The 24,232-nt window shown below is 47.0% G+C and overlaps 1 protein-coding gene across 1 annotated transcript in view; it reads left to right on the top strand.

The window, feature by feature from the left end:
• The window catches only part of IP6K3 (inositol hexakisphosphate kinase 3), a 211,243-nt gene that overhangs the window by 119,952 nt on the left and 67,059 nt on the right, over positions 1 to 24,232 (top strand). Inside the window, exon 3 of the mRNA XM_085651166.1 lies at positions 20,103 to 20,307. Within this exon, the coding sequence (XP_085507292.1) occupies positions 20,103 to 20,307 (205 nt within the window). The remainder of the gene's footprint in view (positions 1 to 20,102; positions 20,308 to 24,232) is intronic.

Below are 24,232 nucleotides of genomic sequence, written 5' to 3'. Positions count from 1 at the left end.
GAGACTACGGATGCTGCTTTCTCCACCATGGTTAAGTTTGGCAGTACTCAAAAATAGAAAGTCCTAAAAAGAAATCTACCAACAAGTATTGGTTGCGTTTAAGGTCTGCACTCACTAAGTAGTGTTCACCAATCACTGTACATGAGTCACAAATGCAAGTCCAGAATCCTCACCGCTGACCACCAATGTTAGAATCCGGGTTCTCTGGTTGGCACAGGTAGGTACTTGTGACAAGCAGGGAACCTTTCCTCTAGTCAGGGTAAGGGGTTACACTACTAAAACAACCCCTTGCTCACCCTCTAGGTAGCTTGGCGCGAGCAGACAAGGCTTATCTCAGAGCGTTATAGGTTAAGCATTTGTGAACACATACAGTAACCAAGTGACAACACTACAAATGGACACCACACAGGTATTTATATTAAAAATAAGGATTCTTTATATAGGATTATCACAAGACCATTAAACGATTAAAAATACACAATACGGTTGCTTAGTTGGTAGAAGATTGCTTAGATTCTCTTAAGTTCTTAAATGCGACACTTTAAGTCAATGTACCTTAGATGCGACACGCAGGGCAATGAAAGTGTTGCAGTGATGCAGATGCGTTGAAGTTCTTGGTGCAAAAGAAATAAAGACGCGTTACGCTTCTCCGATGTTGCGAGAAGATTCGACTCGATGCGTCAGCTACAGCGGCGTCACCCTTGACGAGATGCGATGACAGCGGCCTTGGCAGCAGCACTCTTCTCCGACGTTGCGAGACGCTTCCGCTCGATGCGATGCTGCAGCGGCGACACCCCTTCTGCGAGATGCGACGACAGCGGCTCCGACGGCGGCACGCTTCTCCGTGGATGCGAGGCGCTTTTCTGGTTGCGGTGCAATGCGACAACTACGATGGCTGCGATGGCGACACGCTTCCTCCTCGATGCAAGACTCTTCTCTCGATGCGGTGCAATGCGACAGCTACGATGGCTGCGATGGCGACACGCTTCTTTGTCGTTGCGAGACACTTCCGGAATGATGCGAGACGCTTCCGCTCGATGCGATGCTGCAGCGGCGACACTCTTTGCGAGATGTGACGACAGCGGCTCCGACGGCGGCACGCTTCTCTTCCTGGCGTCGCGCTACCAGCTCCTTGCATCACGCAGTCCTTCAGAAGGCCCAACAACAGCAGCAGGCACTTCCAAAAGACTCTGGGGAGCTGGGGGTGAAGTCCATTGGTCCTGGGACTTCGTTCAGGGGGCAAGCTCAGTTCAAGCCCTTGGAGATCTTTTCAAAGCACAAGTTGAAGCAAAGTCTTTAGTAGTCTTTCTCCTCTCCTTCAGCAGCAAGGCAACCACTGCAGGCCAATCCCTCAGGTCAGGTACAGTTACTCCTCCTACAGCTTTCCCAGTTCCTTCTCCTCTGGCAGAGGTTCTTCTTGTTTCAGCAGGATCTAATTTCTTGGGAGCAGGGTCCCAATACTTATACCCCTAATTCCTTTGTTCCTCTGGGGTTGAGGGGCCTTTGCCCAGTCCAAACTAGTTCTTGAGCACTCTGTTGACATGACTCTGCCTTTCTATTCAGGGTGCAGGGCAGAGACATCAGCCGCTCCGCAAGAGGTGGAGCCAGCATTGTGGTAGCAGAGCACAACCCTATTCAGAGCCCAGGTGTACTCCTCCCACCCATCTGAGTGCCAATCTTCCTATTCACCACCAGGCTACCTAGCCCTGCCCCTCTGGGTTTCCCCAGCCCTGTCACTCACACAACCAGACAGGCAGATACACATCATAGCAGAGGCAGGCTGAAATAGTCAAGCAAGCAAATACCAACTTTCTAAAAGTGGTATTTGCAAACACAGAATATTAAAATAAACTTTACTAAAAGATGTATTTTATTATTCTGAGTTCAGGCATACTAAACTCGATATTCTACCATGTTCCCTGAGTCTGTTAGGATCATAGAATGTAACAATTCTAACAGCCCATTCTGGCCTATGGAGAACAGGTAGCCTTACAATAGTGAAAAACGAAAATGGCTGTAATTCACTATTAGGACATGCCACACACATCAGGGCTTGTCCTACCTTATGCTTACAATGCACCCTGCCCTTGGGCCTACCATAGGGGTGACTGATATGAAGTTAAGGGAAGGTTTAGGGACCGGCAAGTGTGTGCCCTTACCCAGTCAGCATGACCGTACCAGACTGCACGCAGGTTCTGCAATGGCAGACCTTAGATACATTTTACCAGGCCACTTCTGTGGGTGGCACAACCAGTGCTGCAAGCCCACCAGCAGCATTTGTATTTACAAGCCCTGGGCACTCCTGGTGCACTTTACTGGGGTCTGACAGTAAACCAAATAAGCCAATCATGGAATCCAACCAACATACACATTTTAAATAGGGAGCACTTGCACTGTGGCACTGGTTGGCAGTGGCACAGTGCTCTGAGCAGCTAACACCAGCAAAACACACGAGGCACAGCGACAATAAAGTGGAAGGGAGACTCACGCCAAGGTGCCAGGTCTAACAGGTAGGCTCTGCAATACACTTAAATCTGTCCTACACAATGCCGAAGTGGCTAGATGGAAGGTGATAAAGGAGCTAGAACTGGTCCGTGTGGCTGGACCATTTGAGAATGCACGTCTAAAATACTTTATAATATCTCCACTGGGAGTAGCCCCAAAAAAGGAACTGTGCCAATTCTGGCTCATCCACCACCAGTTATACACAAAAGGAGGGTCATTGAAGGATGGGTTAGTTCAGGAGTGGTGCTCAGTATCATATGCCATGCTGGGCGAGGCAATTGACCTGTTAAGGATGTCAGGCATGGTAGCGCTGATGGTGAAGGCGGAAATAGAGTCCGTCTTTTGCTTCCTCCCAGTTCTTTCGGATAGTCATCATCTCCTAGGCTTTCAATTGTAAAGTGCCTTTTACTATGATAAATACCTGCCCATGAACTGTTCAATATCATGAGCACACTTTAAGGCCTTTAGCACATTCTTGATAAGGACATAACATGAAAGCAACACAGGATCAGGCTGACCATGGGGGCCAAGACAGATCTGCAGAAGTGGCAGAACTTCCTGAGCAGGTTCAATGAGGCACTGGTATGGCAGGAACCCTGCGTGATGGCAGAGCACCTGAGCCTTTACACAGATGCAGCAGGTAGTGAGGGCTTTGGTGCCATTCTGGGCACCGCTTGGTGTGCCGCCAGGTGGCCCAAGAATTGGCATGAGAGAAGCTCCTCAAAAACATGTGGTGCTGCTTGAGTTATTCCCCATAATAGTGGCAATAGCACCTGGCAAACAGCCAGGTGGAGGTACAATCAATAAACCTAGGGGTGGCACGCTGTCCAAAAGTGCTAGGACTGCTTCAGTGTCTGGTGGGCTGCCAGCTGGAAGGTAACATAGTGATTAAAGCTAAGCACGTGTCAGGATGTGAAAACTCAATTGCAGATGTGCTCTGTGATTGTCAGTGGGAGAGGTTCCGCCAATTGGCGCGATGGGCGGATGAGCAGATGACAACCTACCAGCAGACATATGGGAAACAGTGGAGCTGATTTAGCGGTAATCGATGACAGGGTCCTAGCACCAAAAACTGCAGCCACCTATCATAAGTGTCTGGAGTGTTTTAAGAGGGCAACAGTGGGGAATGGGAGAACAAGTCCCAGTAGCAATGTGGAAGAATGTATACAAGGGGCCTTCGAGCAGGGCAAGTCCAGAACTAGGGTGCAATCACATTTGAGTGCCGTAGCATATCACTGTAAACTGTACAGGGGTAGACTCAACAACCACATTTTACTGCTGCGTGGCAATGAAGGGCTGGGGCTGCAGCCACCCAAAGAATTGTGACAACAGAATACTGATTGACTTTGAGAGGCTGAAGGCGATCTTACGCGCCATATTGGGAATATGTAGATCCACGAGAGAGACACACTTACTCATGGCAGCATTCAGGGTGAGCGAGCTGTACGCACAGTCAAGGGCAAACCCGGGCTCGGCTTCCCTCCGGGTGGTGGACCTACACATGGTGGACACGCATTTGGTGTTGTACCTGAGGAGGTCAAAGACCGACCAGGAAGGGAAAGGGAAGGACACGTGGCTCGGGTGGCTCACAGAAAGTGAGCACTGCCCAGTTTGCATAACCTGCTGCTACATGCAGGTAAGGACAGGAGGCACCCCCCTGACAATTCATACACGAGGATGGTAGCTACCTCAGCAGGTTTCAATTCACCACAGCCCAGGTGACAGCAGGCCTCTCATCTGCAAGCTTTAGGTCACAATCATTTCACATCGGGGAAGCCAAAACTGCCGTGGTGCACGGTAGAGTAAGGGATAATGTGCATAGGGAGGTGAAAATCTTCAGCACAAAATTCATACATCAGACTGTCATCATACTAATGCAGGGCTACTCTCTTATCGCAGGTACCGGAGCAGAAAAACAAACAATGTTTATAATGGGACACTTGTACAGCATGAAGGCTCAGCGATGGGCCGGTGCTAGGAAGCTGCATAAACCAGTTATGAAAAGCATGTGTTGAATTGAAGTGCAGGAGAAGCCAGAGCTGAGCATGTTAATGACCGATGCCATTGTGATAACTTTTGTACCAGCTTATGCTGTGAATAAACTTTGGCCGTTCTACACCACAAAGGGTCTTGCTGCCCATTACTGATGGGAAAAAAAGGAATGGTGGGAGGGCCTGTGAGAAGCTCACGCTGCTGTGGGCGGGTTGTACCACCAGACCGGGAGGTACAGCTGACCCTAGAGGGTCGGTGGCTAATCCCCCGTGGGCAGCAAACAAAGGGCATGGCAACGTCAATGTGGCGAACGCGCGTCAAAGCAGAATGCAGCAAGTGACCAAACAAGTTTCTTTTCAAATGGCCCAATTAGAAAAGGGGGCGTGGCCACGAGCTTGTCCAAAAGGTGACTGGGACAAGTGCTCTCGAGCATTGTTGCTTGGAGAAATGGATCCCACCCACACCAGATAATGCGGGCGTCGCAGCCACAGTAAGACAAGGGGAGGGGGAAGTCACAAGGTTTTGACAATAAATACCTTCACAAAAGGCTGTAAAAGGACAATTGACCGAACAATTTTCTTGGGATGCCTCACGGCATGGACACTTAAACGGCAAAGGGGTAAGAAATGGTCAGCGCTGGGCAGACATGACACTTACAGTCCAGGCAATGGCCATAGGGCCACGGATGCCAGAACTGCTGTAGCAAAGCAAGCCTCAAAGACGTGACCCACTGTACCAAGCAATCGACAGAACCAGTTTAAGTTTATTAAATGATTGCTACTTCCTTAAAACCATAGCAATACAATTTTGACAGATAAAATTACATGATGCAAAGTATTAATAAGTCATTTAAAAAGCCATTTTAGCCATAAATAAGTAAAACAGAAGTTTTAAAATGTGGCGTTTAAATACATAATTAAGGATATCGGTTTTATAAATAAAACTTTTTAAACCCCATGACCTAGTTCTGCCGCCCATTGGAAGGTCACACTATTCATAATAAGCATTTTGTAAGCAAATAGTATGCAGTTTGTTTTTGTGAGGGAAAAGTGGATCGTCCATTGTCCCTACATGGCAGATTAGCTCAGCAAGACTGGGAAGCTGTGTTGTGGGTCAATCTTTTCTTAGCCTTCAGCAGAAATTTTATGAAGTGACAGTTCAGCTGAAGGTCCCCTGGGTCAAAGCAGGCCAGCCTTCTCATAGGAACTCCCCTTTGGCTGAAGGCCCTTGTTAGTAGCTGGCTACTTTCATCGTGCACCGTTTTACAAGGGCAGACTAAATGTAGCAGGTCTTCCTTTCCGATCCCGCAGAGGAGGCAGGCAGCGGGGCGATTTCCACACAACCTGGGTGCTAGATGGTCTTTTACGGGTAATAACCCCAGCCGATATCTTAAGAACTGCAGCTTGATGAAGGCTGGGTATCCAGTTGCAAAAGAGTTTTGTAGAGCGAAAACTTTGTAGTTATTAGGAGTTACCCACTAATGTGCTCTGTTTAATATAGTGATTTTGTACTCAATAACAGAATGAATTTAACGTGGCTTCCAAACCAGACACTTAAATGCCAGGAGACTAATATCCCAGAATTGTTTGAGGCCTATGAGGTTGAGTGATTCTTGCAGGTAATCTCATGCTGGCGAACTGTAGCTCCATCCATAACATGTGATTCAAAGTATTTGGTACTGCTTTCCGTATTTTGTTCCAGCATATTAAATATGCTCCGTCGGTTCCAGGTGCTGTGACACCCCAGATGTGAATGCACTTTTAAGACCTGTCTTTTGTGACCTGCTTTTGTTATGTTCTGTCATAAAACCAATAAAAAAGATTTTACAAAAAAAAAATATGCTCCGTGCCTGGCTAGCACTTGTTTAATAAAACCAAATTCCAGCCTTATCTGTGCTGGTGAGATGTAACTTGGCAGTGAGAAGTAGATTCTGCAAGTGTGAACATGTGAACCATTGAGGCATCTAAGATACTAGTGTCCCGACTGCTCAGAGATTCACTTCCGTATGAGATTGTCAGCAGAAGTTTTGCTCGCACTACTTCGAGGAGGGGCTTCAGGAAAGGGCCGGCAAGTTTTTTCTTCAGGTTTTTAAGCGCGACAGCCAGAGCCAATCCTTTCCTTTGCATTGCCTCTTTTTGGGCTGTGAGAGTGCCTTTCTTATCAATGATTGCCCTGAGGTATTTGTATTCCTCTCTGCTTTCAAGCCTGGTGTCACCCCAAAAACTTTCCTGCGTTTGACTTATCTTTTGTTGTGCACCATGGTTTTTGTTTTACCAAGGTTGATCGTCAGGCAACTGGCAAGAGAGTAGGCGTTCATGTTGTTCAGCAGCCATTGTAGCCCCACCCATGTGCAACTGACCAGCACCATGCCATTGGCATAGAGAAAACTTGATATTACCTTGCCGCCTAATTTGGGAGTGTAAGAAATGGGGTTTCTGGTTGGCTATGTTATGCACCTAAGCCAGGCAGAACACGAAACTCTAGTAAGGGATACACACACGAGATAACCCCTGCTCAGCCCCTTGGTAGCTTGGCAGAGCAGTCAGGCTTATCCCAGAGTCAAGTGCAAAGCGCTTGTGCAATACACACACACACCAGTGACAGACTAGGCACACCACAAAAAGAGACTCCAAACAGGTTAAATAAAAAATATCCTTTGTATTTATACATAAAACACATTAAACTACAAATTACATAATCACTTCGCCAACCAGGCGATTGTCATGATTCAATATGAAAAGCGTTTGCGCAACAAAAACACTCACCAGTGACACTAGGCACACCACAAAAAGTGACTCCACACAAGGTTATATAAAAATATCCTTTGTATTCATACATAAAACACATCAGACTACAAATCACATAATCACTTCGCCAACCAGGCGATTGTCATGACATCACCTAGATTATAAATCACTCTGCCATAAGGCCATGGTCATAACATCACATTTAGTGCACTGAGGTAAATACTCATAACTTGCACATGTCATAATATCACAATTAGGGCAACAACGTAACAACCTATATAATGCCCAGGTCAGATGAACACATTATGCCCAATGTCACAGTTGGGGCAAGAACCAAAAATACCTCTTAGTTGCACATGTACGTAACATCATCATAAAAACATTAGGCCTAACATCCCTGTTAGGGCAAGAAAGCAAATACCTATAACGTGACCATATCCTGAAAACACATGGGCATGAAACCAAAATACAGTAGCAAGATTCACATAACTCACTGTATATCACTGTACATAAACCATAACATTAGGGCATGAATTGCAGGCTAGGTTATACATACTTTCTAGCTACTGGGTATACTATCCCTGCCCTGGATATGCGAGGAAAACAACACACATCCCATGAATCACTGCCTGTCACCCTAGGAAGGCCACAGCGTCACTGCACTTCTGCTCTGTTCAGTAGGGTAATTAGGCACCAGGTGCAGGGCCTAGCACCACCTGCGTGCCTCTTAGCTGTAATACGGTACTTCCACAAACAGCCTGAGCACGATCGGGACCTCTCTCGAGGGTTTCCCCCCGTCCTGCCACCAGGTACAATTTCCTCTGGTACCCTAATTTCTCAATTCCCCCCAGTAGGGCAAAATTAGTGGGGGAAGCCCACAGTGCCGAGATCGGCAGGGAGACCTTGCTGGGTCCTCCCCACAAGGGAAATCACCGAAGGCCGCTGCCCTCAGACACGTGGTGCAGCTGACAGTCCACTACAGCGCTTCGGCAACTCTGCCCCCAGCTTCTTTTGGCCCAGACAACAAAAGATGGCATGCCACTAACAGCCCACCTCGAGCCGTACAAGCTCCTTCAGGGTTGCCACGCTGGATCTTACGGCACGGAACGAAGTCTCCGTCGCACTCTGCCGGACCTCACAGCATGGAGCAAAGTCTTACTCACGGATGACTCTGATGCCCTGTGACCCCCAGTGGGGTGGAACAAGTTGAAGGACCACGCAGCAGATCTTTTCCGTCAGCACGGGCCCATAGCACCTTGCTTCCAACGCACTGAGCCGAGTTGGGCTGGGCCCTTCTTTGGCTACCTGGGAAATGCTGTTTTTGTCAGAGGCGGCTACCGGGCTCATGCATGCGCAGGTTCTGCTGCGTGAGGCAGTGAACCAGCACACCACAGTGAACTTGCCCCAAAGCGCCCTACCTCCCGGGATATCAGAAAGCTCCCAACAGGCCCTGGAGAGCCCAAGCAGCCTGTGGTCGCCACCTGCTGGATCAGGAAACACACAACACATGCCAGTCCTCCTGCGCTCCTCACGCAATTTCTGCAGCTCTCCTCCCAGCAAAGGTCTTTTTCCATAAAATCTTTTGTATCCCTGAGACTTTTAGCAGGAGGCCAGCACACACAAGCCCCTTGGAGATTCCTCACAATTATTTTCCTTCACCACAAACAGAAGCAGCAACTGCACGCCAACCCATCCCTCACTCAGAAAAGGCAGCGATCCTCAGACAGTCCTTCTGGCTCTTGTTCCTGGTAGGGTCCTCTTGTTCCTTGAAGTAATCTAAAGTCCTGGGGTTTTAGGTGTAATGCTTATAGCCTGAATTGTCATTGTTGACTTTGCTGTAAGGGTCTCTGAACCCAGTCCAAACCACTTCTGTCTTCCCTGGTGCAGCATGACCAAGGAGGTGGGGGGGGGGGGGGGGCAGAGACAGCATTATGGAAAAGGAGACACAGACTATTCTTGCACTTTCGCTGCCTTATTTGCACTTTTCTCTCTCTTTTTGCCTTTTTCCTTTTGCCTTTTTCAGCCTGTTTTTCCCTGCCGCTGCTGCCCCCGCTGCCCCACCCCCCAGCACGACCAGTGCGACCGGCCCAATCCAGCTCCCCTCCCCGCTCCCGCCTCCCAGCTGTCCAGCCCTCCCCGACCCCTACTTAATGGCGGCCACTGCGCGGCCGCACATCGGCCGCGCCGCCGGGGCGCCAAAGGCAAGCTCGTCTGCGCCCGTCAGCGACCCGACTGCGACCAGCGCCAGGATCCCTGGATCTCTGCACCGTCAACACTACGACCCAGCGGCACTGCACGCTCTCAACGCAGGCCGCAACAACTGCAAGCTAGCATCACCAGCCGACACCCACGGACCCTTCAGCTGTCACCGCTGCCAGCACACCTGCAGCACCGCCAAGACCACTGACGCAGTGCAATCTGCCCGCAACAACACAACCGAACCGAAGACCCTGCAATGCATCCTCCTCAACGTCCGATCCCTCTACAAACACGCCACTGAAATCTGGGACCTCCTCGACAGCACTACCCCAGACGTAGCATTCTTTACCGAAACCTGGACCAACACCACCTCGGGACCGGACATCGCCATTGCCATTCCCCAAGGATACAAGATCTCCAGGAAGGACCGCCCCACCCGCTCGGGAGGAGGAATCGCCATCGTCCACAAATCCACCCTCCGCCTGAGCTCACTCCCCGATGAGCCCACAGACCTGATGGAACACCTTCACTTCAAGATACTGGCCAGTCCTACCTCCACCCTCCGAGGAACCCTCATCTACCGACCCCCTGGACCCCGTGGACTTTTCGCCAACTCCATCACGGACATCATCTCCCCGCATGCCATCGCATCCACCAACTACACCCTACTGGGAGACCCCAACTTCCACCTCGATAACCAACTGGACCCCAGCACGATATCCCTCCTGGACAACCTCCACAACATTGGACTCCGCCAGATCGTGACCAAACCCACGCACTCAGCAGGACACACCCTCGACCCCCTCTTCACAACAGGAAACTCCATCACCTTCAGCCACACCACCGAACTCCCATGGACTGACCATCGATGCGTCCACTTCACCTTCAGAACACACACCATCCACAGATACCAGCACCTGCTCCCACGAAGAAACTGGACCAGAATCACCGACCAGCTAACCTCATCACTCAGAAACTCCACCCCAACCATCGCGGAAAACGACGACGCCAACACCGCAGCCCGGACCATGCACTGATGGATCTCCAACAGCGCCAACACCATAGCCCCCCTCAAGAAAAACAACATCACCCACGCCAAGAAAGCTAGATGGTTCACCACCGAACTTCGAGAGTCCAGACGCACTTGCCGCCGTCTCGAAAAGGCCTGGAGGAACACCAAATCTACAGAAGCCCACAACAACTTCAGAGCCGCCACCAACGCCCACCACCAACCCATCAGAAAAACGAGGAAAAAAGCGATTGACGACAGAATCTCCACTCATGCACACAACAGCAAAGAACTCTTCAACATCATCAAGGAGTTCGCCCAACCCACCAGCGAGTCCACCGACATCCCTCCCTCACAAGACCTCTGCGACAAACTCAGCACATTTTTCCACCACAAAATCAAGAGCATCTACGACAACTTCGATGAAGACAACCAACACACTGAACCCTCACCAACCACCCCGACACCCTGAAGCCAGCGATCGACAACTGGACAGCCCTCACCACCGAAGACACACGGAAGACGATGAAGTCAATCCACTCCAGGGCCCCCACGGACCCCTGCCCCCACCACATTTACAACAGAGCCGCCGACATTGGACTGCCAGATCAACTCTGTCTCGTCCTCCTGCTTCCACACCCTCTGCCTCCTACGTAAGACCTTCAAATGGATCCTCCTCGAACACAGAAAGACCGTCACTCACGCCCTGGTCACCTGCAGGTTCGACTACGGCAACACACTCTATGCCGGAATAAACAAAAACCTCACCCGCAAGCTACAGAACATCCAAAACGCCGCCGCAAGACTGGTCCTCAACCTGCCAAGACACTGCCACCTCTCCCAGCACCTGCACACACTCCACTGGCCCCCCATCAAAGCTAGAGTCACCTTCAAGATGCTAACCCACACTCACAAGGCCCTCCACAACACCGGACCAGCATACCTGAATAGCAGACTCAAATTCCACACACCCCAAAGGACCCTGTGATCAGCCCAGCTCTCCTACGCCGTGGTCCCCCGCACCAGAAAGACCAGATCGGGAGGCCGCTCCTTCTCCTTCCACGGGGCCAGAGCCTGGAACGACCTTCCGCTTAACCTCAGACAGATAACATCGCTCCCCATCTTCGCAAGAAACCTCAAAACCTGGCTCTTCGACAGACCCCCTCCTTGATGGACTGAAACCTGCGAACCCCCCCCCCACAACCCCTAGCGCCTTGAGACCCGTACGGGTGAGTAGTCGCGCTTAACAAACACCTGATTTGATTCGATTCAGGTGCAAGCGAAACTCCTCCCACCACTCTAAATGAAGACAAGGTCTATTCAGCCCTGCCATGAATCACCAAGGCAAGGCAAAGCACACCTCAACTCCCCCTCAGGGACGATCTAGAGTGAATGCACATCCCAGCTCCAGTCACTCAAAGACCATACCCTGAATACACAAACAGCCAGAAGCACACACAATGGTAAAGTAAGAAAATGCCACTTTCTAACACAGAATTTAAAAAGCATCTTTACCAAAAGGTGTGTTAATAAATTCTGAGTTCAGAGAGCCTAAACTTCATTTTTCTATCTTGTCCCTATTGAAAGTTACACATGTAAAAATGTTACAGTGCAACCCCAATGATAAGCATACTGGCAGCCTTTCAATCATGAAAAATGAAATATGCAGTATTTCACTATCAGGACATGTCACAAACACCAGTACATGTACATGTCCTACCTTTCACACACACTGCACCCTGCCAATTGGGATACCTTGGGCCTACCTTAGGGGTGCCTTATTTGTAAGGAATGGCAAGTGGGTGCACTCCCCAGGACAACATGGCAGTTTACAACTGGGCACGCAGACACTATAGTGGTATGTCTGAGACAAATTTACAGGGCTACTCATGTGCTGTAAGCCCACTAGTAGCATTTGATTTACAGGCCCTGGCACACAACATGCACTTTTCCTAGGGACTTAACAGTAAATCAAATAGATAACCAATCAGTGTCATAATTAATACAGAGAGCATATGCAATTTAACACTGATCAGCAGTGGTAAAGTGCCCAGAATCCTATAGCCAACGTAAACAGGATCAGAAAAAAAAGAGAAAAGAGGCAAAAGGTAAACATTTGGGGGATAAACCTTTCAAAAGGGCGATGTCTAACAGGGAGCGTGGGAATTAGAGGCTTGTAGATGCTCGGTCTGGTTTGCCAAAAAAAGGATGAAGAGAGTCAGGGCCAAGATGCATCCCTGTTTTAAACCACCAGTGGTTGGGATTTTTCTGGAGAGATGCGTTCCTATTTTGACTTGAACCCATGTGTCCCTATGGAGCATAATTAGCATGTTAAGCAGGTTATGTGGTATTGTCCAGCTTGCTAGCTTCCGCCACAGCTGCCCCTGGTCGACGTAGTCAAAGACTGCTTAGAAATCAATCTACCAGAAAAATCGTGCTGTGTTGGAAGCACAGGCAGCATCCATTAGAAGAGAGATTGCCAGAATGCTCGTTATCGTGTTGGATGTTTTTGAGAACCCAGTCTGACTATATATTATAATGGAGTTGCTGGAGGCCTATGCATTTAGCTCATTAAGCACAGTTCCGGCAAAGTATTTTTATCTGTCACCTCCCTTCAAAATTGGAGATATGATTGAACCACTCCTTGACGCAGGCAGAATAATTGTGTTTCTGATCTGCGTAAACACCAGTGTTATGGTTTCTGCCCAAAAAGCTGGATCATGTTTGAACACCACCTGAGGTATACTCTTCTGGCCTGGAGCGCCTTCCCTTTGCCCGTTACTTATTTGCTTTTTAATGTTCTCTACATCCACTTCATGTGGTCCTTCAGCTTGTACTGCAGTTGGAGTGTCCCAGAGGTCCATCTGGAAGCTATCGGGTATTTTGTGATTTAAATTTTATTTTTAGATATTGTGCCCATGTAGCATGGGTGATGTAGGAGTCAATGACTCTGTGGCCTGGTTGAAAGAGTTGGTTCACATAGGGCCAAAATCTGGCACTATTGGTACATTACAGGTCGGCGTGTAACTTTGCCCAGAATTCGTCTTCTTGTGCTCTTTTTATTGACCATTTTAGTTTCTTAGTTTGATTTCTAACATAAGACCAGAAGGGTAGTTGGGTCTCCCAGACCTTTCCTCAGGGTTTGAAGAGCTTCATTTATTGCGGTTTTGAACTGTCGGAATCTAGGATTTTGTGTTATGCCAGTGTCCTCCTTGTACACTTTATTGGCAGAGTTGGGTTTGTTTTCTTCTGCGTGCGCTTCCTGAAGTGTTTCTATTAAGATTTCCCACATTGCTACCGCATCAGTTTCTACACCTCTAAGATTTTGAAGTGTGACCCCTGTGATTACAGGCAGTTGCATAAGGAAAGCTGGTGTAATCTTAATGCGTCTGCAGTTTACGGTGTAGGTTTTGTCTGTTGTCTCTATGTTTTTGGATGGTTAGAGTTGAAGAAAATAGTACCTCCTGCAGGAGGTGATCACTGCTGGGTCTATCTTTGATTTGGAATGAACAAACGTGAATACAGAGAAAGTCACAAAGATATATTCCAGACTTGTGCTGGTTCTGTTGGAGTGGTATGAGGCGGCCGGTGGGTTGTCTTCTATGAACCTGTCATTCAGGGTTCTGAGGCTCAAGTGTTCAAGATCTTCCAGCAGACGTCTTCCAGTTTTTGTTTGAAGCTCAAGGGTGTTTTTACCTTGATCATGTATTTCCTATAGCGCGGTTTGGGCTATTGCTAGGTCGCTGGTGGATGCACCCAGTAGGTGTAGGTTGAAGTCTCCCGATATTACAAAGTGCGTCGAGTCTTCTTCTGCTGCTAACCTTGTTAGTTCTTCCACTATTTTTCTGCAGCCTTTGGACTTACTCTTGGGATGAACATAAGTGTTGAGAAAAATTAAGTCGACTGCTGCATTTTTGATTAATATGGTGAACTTTGTTGCGTTCAATCCTGAGGATTTGATGTCTAAGGCTGTTGCCGAGGCTATGCTGGCTATCGAGGTATAATTTGCCAGTTCGCCCGAGAGATGCCCATGTTTTGCACGTTTCACAGCTGGGGTTCAAAAGTTCCTGTAAGCTTGAATGTAGACAGGGTCAGCCAACCTGGTCTCCTGAAAGACCTCAAGTAGTTATGTAAGTCCGAGTCGCTCAGCTTTGTGGTCAGGCCGTTTATGTTCCAGGAGCACATACAAAACAAGCATTTGCAATGCAATAGGTCTCGCATTTATACGAGTTTGAGCTATTGGCATTGTAAATGACAATGCCTTTTATTTATGTTTTAAAAACCCACACATAAATAAAAGGCATTGCCATTTACAGTGCCAATAGCTCAAACTCTTAACAACTGCGAGACCTATTGCATTGCAAATGCTTGTTCATCATAGGATTCGCGAAATCTGTGCATGTGTGGCTATCCCCTGGCGGGAGCGAGCAAGGACACCATATGTTTGTAATTAACTTGCAAACATATGGTGCCCCTGCTCGTTCCCACAAGGGAAACATGCGCAGGCTTCATCCCGTTTAGGCAGCTGCTTCTGCGCCTCTAAGCGCTAAGGGTTACAATGCTAGAGAGGCACGTAGCAAGGGTCACATTGAAACATCAGAAACCCAAAACGTGGGATACTTAAAATTCGATATAAGATCATATGCAGACTTCAATTCCACAGAATACAGGCAGGTGATTTGTGTTGAGAGGGAAATGAAAAAAGATGCGCCCAGAAAATGAATGACTGCGGCCTGGCTCGTTACGGTCACATAACCATGGCCGGGCACCCAGTTCCGTGCGCTCGTCATGTATCCCCGTTGCACGAGAGTGCTTTCATACAGCACAAGAGCAAATCAAACAACAAAATCTGAAACACATAACAAAATACACGGCCCTGAAAGGGTACACTTCTTAAATTACAAAAACGTTGACACCTTTTATGTATGTTTTTTTGTGGGCTTGATGTAGAATAAACTGTAAGAGGGCGAGAAAATGAGGGGGGAATAGGGAATCCGTCAATTGTAAATGTTACTACCTACTTTAGAGGAGCAGTATCGTTACAGAAGTGGACGCACAACCCCCCCCCCCCCCCCAAATGCGCGAGGATTCAGCTACTCAAGGCTTCCAAGCACACCAACAGCCACTGTACGGAGCGCCCTTCCCAGGAACGCAGCAGAGCTCGGATGGACACAGAGCCAAGTGCAGGGATAGGAAGCGCACCGCGCAGCCAATTAAGAAAATTCCCCGCTTTGCTGAATATGGCCACCACCCAACGACCTTAGTCAAGAAACTGAGCGTCCCCGTTTGTGTATTTTAGTGTGTCTTCAAGCTGCTGACAGTGAATATGTACGATTGGTTCAGGCACGCACTGAATATGGGTAAACTGATTGCGCTGCATCTCGCTGCTCGTGAACATGTAAATATAAAACTAAAATGTATTAATAAGGAAAAACCTACTTGGTCAAGCCGACGCTATACAAATACACACCAGTCAGGTGGGCAATGCAATGACATTCTATAGTCTAACTATAGTCATTCTATAGTGTGGTCTAACAAGTGCGCACTGAAGCTGACGGAGTGGGAGGGGGAGTGGGGGCGGGCACGCAGGCTGCCAAATGGTGCGATGAATAGTGAAAGCGAAGCTGACGGAGTGGGAGGGGGAGTGGGGGCGGGCACGCAGGCTGCCAAATGGTGCGATGAATAGTGAAAGCAAACAAGTGGTTGCAGGACTCCAAATGGTGCGCGCGCCCGGACGGGTCACATGCACTGTAGTTGGAGGCCTGCAAAGCCACTGTTTGCACTTCCAAAACACGCTTACTATAAGTCTCGCCAGAGCCAGCGCTAAAGCGCTGGTCAGGCAAGACCTAATAAACGGAAGTTGGCTCCGTTTTGTGATCTCAAACTGTTAGCGGTCACACTGTTGTTTGAGAGCATCTGATTGTTCTCACTATATCCTTTATGGCTTCATTTGGCATTTCGAGGGGAGTTTGCAGAATTGTCCCGCGTGACTGCTATATACTGAAGATTCTCTTGTCAAGGGGCCCTTAGCGCCCTTGATTACAGATGTAGTTTCCTTTTGCCGCTGTGCTGGCTTCATTTTACGGCCTTGGGGAAGGAGGCGTGAGGGATATCCTGGCACTTGGCATGAAATTACCTTTATTCCCCATCTTTTAAGGGTTGGTCCTTCGGTGAACTGAAGGTGAACTGTCACAGTAGTTGATAAAAAGTGATTTATGACACCCATTTAAGAGACAGTATGACTTTAAAGATGATGCTTTGCAGAATTAAGCAAGTTATGGTTATTAATATGCAATAAAGATGAGATGTATGCTGTATAACCAGTTATGAACAGAAATTCACTATATTGAAGTGCAATATAAGCGAGCTGAGCATGTTAATGATCGATGTCATAGTGATAACTTATGTACCAGCTTATGATGTAAATAAACTGTGGCTGCTCTACATCACAAACGGTCTTGGTGTCCATAATTGATGCGGAAGAAAGGAACTGCGGGAGGACCCGTGAGATGCTCGCACAGCTGGGGGGTTAAGCGCTGTCTCTTTGCTGCCAACAAGCTTTGTATATACAGTAGACTCACTCTTAACATTTAAGTTTGCCTTCTGTCTCCTGGCATACAATTAGAAATGACTGCTGCATTGTACAAACACATGCTGCCGACCAGTCATTTGTGCAGCCTACTTTTACAATGCTACGAATTTGCTAAGTGCTTCTCTCTCATCTTTTCAAGAGCAGTTCATGTTGGCATTATGTCTTATGCGCATGCGCCACAAAACGGACATTAGGACATCACTTTCAACTGCCAGTTGCTGCTGTGGTGAAAGCATACATCTAATGTGTATTTATTGCTGCCAACATATGCTTGGAAGGCAGCTGAAATGAGTCAGGTTGATTGGCCCAGTTGGACTGTCAGTCACTATCCCAGACTAATGGGAGCTTACTGAAAAGGTGGCTATCTAGTGTGCGACAACTTTGTGTGATTTAGTGAATGGTTTAGAGCGGTCAAACTCTCGGTGCTGAGCCAAATCCAAGACATCCAACTGGGCGCCGTAAAGAACTCGGTGCTCAGATGTTTGCTTCATGAAATGATTTTGTAATGTAGCTGGACAGCGACGATGTCTTGTATATGCTGCCATCTGTCTGACATGTTTGGCCGGTAGTTGTTGTCAGCCCAGGCTGGTATTACCTCCAAATCAGTCAAAACTACCGGCCAATTGTTCATGTTTTGGGAATCTACTACAGGTAGAAACAATAATATAGGAAACAAAATACTTTGATCACAACTTTAGCTGTTAGCTATTGGAGAGTTCAGAAGTAGCTGGAAAACTTTCCATAACAAACTTGTTACATGTAGACTATTGTCCTTTAGGCAAGAATAGCTGTCGCAACTATTGTGCATTTGCAAAGTGTTGGAGCACGAAAGTGGATTTGAGCTTCACTTGCTGTTAATTCATAAAGGCATATTAACTTTCAAATATGCCATCGCTTTGACCCTAAACAGACTAACAGACTATTCACAACTTTTGTCCAGGAATGTTCAATTTATGGATGTGGTTGTAAAAAAACAACTATTAAAATGTATGAATGCAGAAATATGATAGGTGATACCGATTCTGGTTCATAAAATATCAGTGAGGTTTTCTCTTACAACTACTTGATTATGCCTTTTTTAAGGAGACAAATTATTTCTTTATGCCTGGATCATGCATTCACTTGAATTAACATTTACAAACATAAACGCCCGCTGGCATCTTCAATGATGGCCTTCTCTGGTGCCATCCTTACAGAAATGTCCTGAACTCGTGTCTGCCCCCTAGTTGCCTCAGTTTTAATGAGGCACGGCAAGCACGAGGAGAGAACATGCTGTACAGAAGAAAGATGGCGAACGATAGGTGGAGGGCAGGCGAGTTACAGAAAGTGTTGTCAGACAAGGAGGTTTCAAGTCTGTTTGCGTGGCAGCTGCAGGACACCGTGTTGAAATAACCCTACGTGAATAAATAAGAGACCAGTCCGATTTCTCTGCCTGCGTTTACACGAAACTAAGGAAGATGATATAAAACATGGCTGATGTAGGGGACCCAAGTGTGATATTACAAGAGATATTGTACTGTGTGGCTAGATGCATTACCCATTCCCAAAGTACTGGAAAGGATAGAAATGTTATATCCATAGTTATGTTGTGCGCTATCTATCTGTCCTGTTGCTTAATAATGAGGGTTTATGCTGCCTGTCACATCTGCTCGGCGGCAATGATGTATGTTAAAGTTGTGTGGATTGGTGGTTGTGCTGTTTATGCATATCAATTTCTTGCTTGTAGTAGCGTGCTGCTACACCAGACAAGTGATTGTTATATGGTATTCTGACCCTCTAAACCAGTCTCAATTCGGCGAACACTATGGAACGATGTTAGCATACTGCTGGTTAGATGAAATTGGTGTAGAGTTGTGCCTGCTGTTTGTGGACTAACCAATAGCTTCATAGTATTACTGTGTGCTTTTAGCCATCTGTATAGCTGGTGCTGCCATATACTGCTGGCCCTGTAGACTGATGGAAATGCTGTGCACTACTAGCCTAAAGAATGATTTGTTGTGCAGAATCAATGTCCTGATGGTTGTATTTGTACTCTGACATCCTCTAACTGGATGGTTGTGCTCTGCAGTGCTGTTGATATAACTTGGAGTGCTGTACATGGATGCCCCATGAATAACTGGTTGTATTATGCACTGCTGGCACTGTGCATCACATATACTGTCATCTGCAGCAAATCATAGAATCGATAGCCACTCTGTGCACGGCTTGCAGTATCGGCCACTCGGTCAGCAGTTTTGATGGGGACTATTGGGCTTTTATTGTGATATGTCCAGCCAGCAAAAATACTCCATAGTAGAACAGACCACATCTGTCTCGGTGGCTCTGTGATGGTTAAATGGGCTTCAATGAAGTCCTATACGTGCTGGAACTTTGCAGAGTAAAATGAATTGAAGGCAAGGGTAGTTAACAATCTTTCCATCCAAAAACATCTCTATGAGTTTTGGGAACGATATTCTTCGTGCTGCGAGAGTCTGTTACACTGGTGATGTCTAAGCCAGCATCAGACCCTCATCAGGAAACCTCACCAAGTTATTGAAATTTAGAACTGCATGGATATAAAGTCATATGGGTAGAACTGGACCAGTCGACACTGTGCATGTCTTTTGCTCTGATTTACCCTCAAAATATTGAAACAAATGCATAGAAATATTTTAAAACCTCGAAAGCAAAACGGCCTTAACTGTCAATATTTCATGATACTAGACATTGTGGACAAGTGTCTAGCAATAGATAATTTGTTGCCGGTCATAAATATAATTTCAGTGCCTCGGGAAAAATGAAGTGCAGCTGACCTTGAGTGTCCTGGTGGGCAGGTCTGCAGCTTAGGTGCTTTGAGTATGAGGTGGAATAGGACAGAGGTTCTTTGTTGGAATAGGACACTTCACAAAGGATACTAACAATGCATCTAACTGCTGCTTTGGATCTTTCATGTTTAAGACCCATTATTTTCCCTTATTGGTGTCCACATTAGATGTGTTTGATGTGACGGAAAGCATCACAATTCCAGCTGTTATAGCCATGCCTTTATTAACTCTTCCATGGTGTCCTCTGTATGCAGGCATTATCTCGGTGTCCCTGATGGAGGACAGCAGAGGCCACCTCACCATGATCGCCAGTCCACAAAACGACATCCCATGTCCATTGCTCAGCGCAGAATCATCAATCTCCATCTGGCACCAGTTCAAGTTGGGCAAGTCAAGCGGAGGGACCCAAACACTGTCCAACTGGAAGCACAGTGCGCTGCGGAAGACTATAAGCGAGAGGTGAAAACCACATGCAACACATTTTTTTCCAGATATTAAGAAACCTTTTTTAGTCAAATCTATTGAAATTACATGATTGCTGTTAAAGAACTGCTGACAACTAAGCAGTGAAGGCCAAGCAATGAGGTTGTAAAATGTACTGGCTAATTTGTTGCCTGTAAAAAAACAAGATTCTTGATTGACTGCAATTCTTTGGGTTGTCTTGAACAAACCATTATATCTCCTTGAAATTCTCTGACTTTCTCTACAACTGGTAGCACTGGTAGCTACAAAACAGTTCCGAACCAAGCACTATGTCAAAATTGATCTTACATTATGAACCCATTTGTTATGTACCCCAATCTAGGCCTAGGTAGCTACATGACCTTTTACCTACAAGTGTCCTACCTTGCTCTGCATAAGGGTTCTAGCACTGACCTTTTACCCAGTTTGTGCTGAATAAATGCCAATCGGTTTCTTTGAAACTAGCCTAATTTATTATGCATGAGGATTCTTAGAAATGTCTCTGCACATGGCATACATAACGGCATTAACATACTCTGTGTAGAAGTCACGATCATCTTCATCTTTTGGCGAAATAACTACTTTACATAATTGCAGGTATTATTCCAGGCTCATTTGCATAATTCTGTTCACAACATATTGATTGTGTAAGGAACCCAAAGGCTATCTTAATGGTAGAAAAGAACCATACCAACACTAGATAAACAGAGGAGAAGCTTCCACGCTGACACTAGGCGCTGAGGTCCCTGCACACAGAAGCTCCAGCACGCAGTGTTCTGACATCCCTTGCGGGGTGTCCAACTCGGGACCAAAATGGGGTCCTTCATTCTCTCCCATCAGGTAATGGGGTTGGCTCTTTCTTAGGGGATTCTTAGCTTTACACCCACATACATGCAAGGTGCACTTAGGTACACTTAGGTAGGGCTTGCATTGTAGGAGTACACTTGATTACTTTCATATATCTATATGCCTGCATATATTCACTGTTTTAGCACCATGGTAGAATTCTACCTTTTATTTACTCTGTTGGTGCTTGTAATCTTATACATCTGTTACTCTCTGATTGTCGCAGCAAACATGTTTTATACTCGAATGACACTGGTTGAATAAATGTTTATTGAAAACCTTCCCATCGTTTATTCTGTGCATCTCTCTGAGACTAAGTGAGCACGACCGACTAAGACTGTTTCCACGATCCCTGATGGATCAAGGGTTGTCATGTTCGATAGTTGCCAGAGACTATTCTCTCCTTGGTAAGGGTTAGGGGGCTTATGGAGGCCCTGTGAGCTAGCTGGTCTAAAGGCTAACACATCGCTTAGGGGTGTCTGGAATCAGTCTGGACACCAATCCCTTAGTTTATGCTGTCTAAACGCACATATCCTATGTATTTGTAGGAACTACACAACACCTCGTAAAGCCTGCACTGATGTTGTGGCCCTGTGGACCTACTTTTGACCTTTGCTGGTTTGAGAAAACACTTGGACGAGGCTGTGATAGAGTGGAACTATGCATGAAGCTGTAGAATTTTCAATGACCTGTACCTAATCTTGCCTCATGTCTCTGAAGCAAGTGGGCACAGGACATCTCTTAATGAGGGCAATAGACAGAAGTATCAAATTACTTTAAGCCTAATATTGATGCGGTGTGTGGAGTCCCAGTAGTATTATATTTGCTGCTAAAAGCAAATCTGCAATTGCAGATATTCATCTCCCAGCTAAGGCAGGAAAGTTGGGAATGTATGGTTGCAAAGAGGCTAAATGTATTCAAACAAGCACTTTGCAGAGGCAGAGTGCGATATAGAAAATCAGCAGACACATTGATTGCCAGTGCCACTCACTGGACTGGGGCAGGGTTAGTTACATTCCCCTACTTATCAGTCCACTCCTCCTTTCATCTCACAAGACACACTCAGTAGAGAGGCCATAGACTGAGTAAATGCTCGGAACCCTTTCACACTTCACAATTAGTCCATGCAGCAAATCTCTTCAGTTCCTATTTCCTCACTGTCAGACCCTGTCCTGAGGCCACATGGCAAACATAGCCTCATAAGCCCCCTAAAAGGATGACTGAGGCCGTTTTCCAGTGGCGTCCTAGAGACCGCATTACTATGGCCATGCAAACTTTAAGTACACCCTTTCCGCACTTGACTCTCAGGATAGCAAGGGTGAGCAGTCAGGGAAGTAGTGTGGGCGTTAGAGACCCAGCACTCAAACAATCATACAGTAGATGCAATGATGTAATGAACAGCTCAATACTTGTATTTCTAGAGATAAGTACTTTAACCACAACAGAACTTAATACAATACATATGGAGTAATCCCCTCTACAGGGATGCCCTAGAGGGTTTATGGGGTTCTCTGCTCCCCTGGGCAAGCAAAATTCTTGAGAAACATGTAAACATCCAGTTAATAAAATTTCTTGAAAACCACTCGTTACTGGATGTTTCTCAGACAGGGTTTAGACCTAGGCATGGAACCGAAACCGCACTGTTAGCGGTTATCGAAGAGTCGCGGAGGATACTGGATCAAGGTGGTTCAGTGGCAGTGATCCTCCTTGATCTAAGTGCGGCATTCGACACGGTCAGCTATTCCACTCTGCTGAACCGTTTATCAAAGATCGGAATAACAGGAAATGCACTTAGGTGGCTCAATTCCTTTTTGAGCAACAGAACATTTCAAATCTTTGATGGTGACACAGTGTCAACCAGCAAATCACTGAGCTGCGGGGTGCCACAAGGGTCCTCTCTGAGCCCTGCATTGTTCAACGTATATATGAAGCCGCTGGCTGGGATCGTCCAACCGTTTGGTATCAAGATCATATCATACGCAGATGACACCCAGCTAGTGGTGTCTCTGGCGCAGGAGGGTAACAGGCACATAACAACAGGCCTTATGAAATGCCTACAGAATGTTAAGGAATGGATGACAGCCTCCTCCTTAAAACTCAACGGAGACAAAACGGAGCTTATGCTCCTGGGCCCACCTTCACCAGTGCCTTTTAGCTCCCTCTGGCCGTCCTGTCTAGGTCCTCCCCCAACCCCGAAGGAAAATGTAAAAAGCCTGGGAGTCTGGTTAGACAAAAATCTCTCGTTCACCACCCAAGCCACCAAGCTGTCTGCCACGTGCTTTGGCTTACTTAGAACAGTGAGGAAAGTCCTGCCCCTCCTGCCAATGGAAGCGAAACAAGTAGCAATACAGGGTCTGATTCAATCCCGGTTAGACTTCAATAACGCCCTTTACTTGGGCTCCCCTGAGTCTACCTTGCGGAAGCTTCAACTGGTACAGAACTGTGCAGCTAGAACCTTGCTTCAGATTCCACGCAGACAGTCAATCAGACTCGGATTAAAAAAACTTCATTGGCTCCCGGTGAAACAGAGAGTTGCATTTAAGGCATTATGTATCTCCCACCAAGCCTTCTGGAATAAGAGCCCAGCAATCAGCAACAGTCTAGTCACCCATTACCACCCTAGCAGGAAGCTCTGATCTACAGAGGGCTTTCTGGCCTCAATACCTAAAGTTAAAAGAGCCAGAACCGGAGGCAGGATGTTTTCCCTAAATGCCTCCAAGCTATGGAATTCTCTTCCTCTACTACTTCGCTCCGACCCTGACCTGCTATCGTTTCGTAAACAATTGAAGACCTTATTGTTCACACAGTCTCCCTGAGCCTGATCACCTCCTCATTGATCACATCTGTACACCTAGCGCTTGGACGCCCTTGGGCAGCAATCGCGCTTTACAAATCTACATTCAATTCAATTCAATTCAATCACAACTAAAGCTCATGTGGAGGCTCACTATGTTGCAGTGGAGCAACTTACTAGCGTTCTGTGACCCATAGGTCAGTCCATAGCAAATAACTATTCAGCTCTTGTTCAGGAATAGCAATGTTCAATTAAGCATCTCACCAAAGTCTGTTAGCTAAA

Source organism: Triturus cristatus, chromosome 1_1 (assembly GCF_964204655.1).
Source record: "Triturus cristatus chromosome 1_1, aTriCri1.1, whole genome shotgun sequence".
In the NCBI taxonomy this organism is placed as follows: Eukaryota; Metazoa; Chordata; class Amphibia; order Caudata; family Salamandridae; genus Triturus; species Triturus cristatus.
Note: the sequence above shows the minus strand (reverse complement) of the source record. Positions and strands in the feature narration are given on the sequence as shown.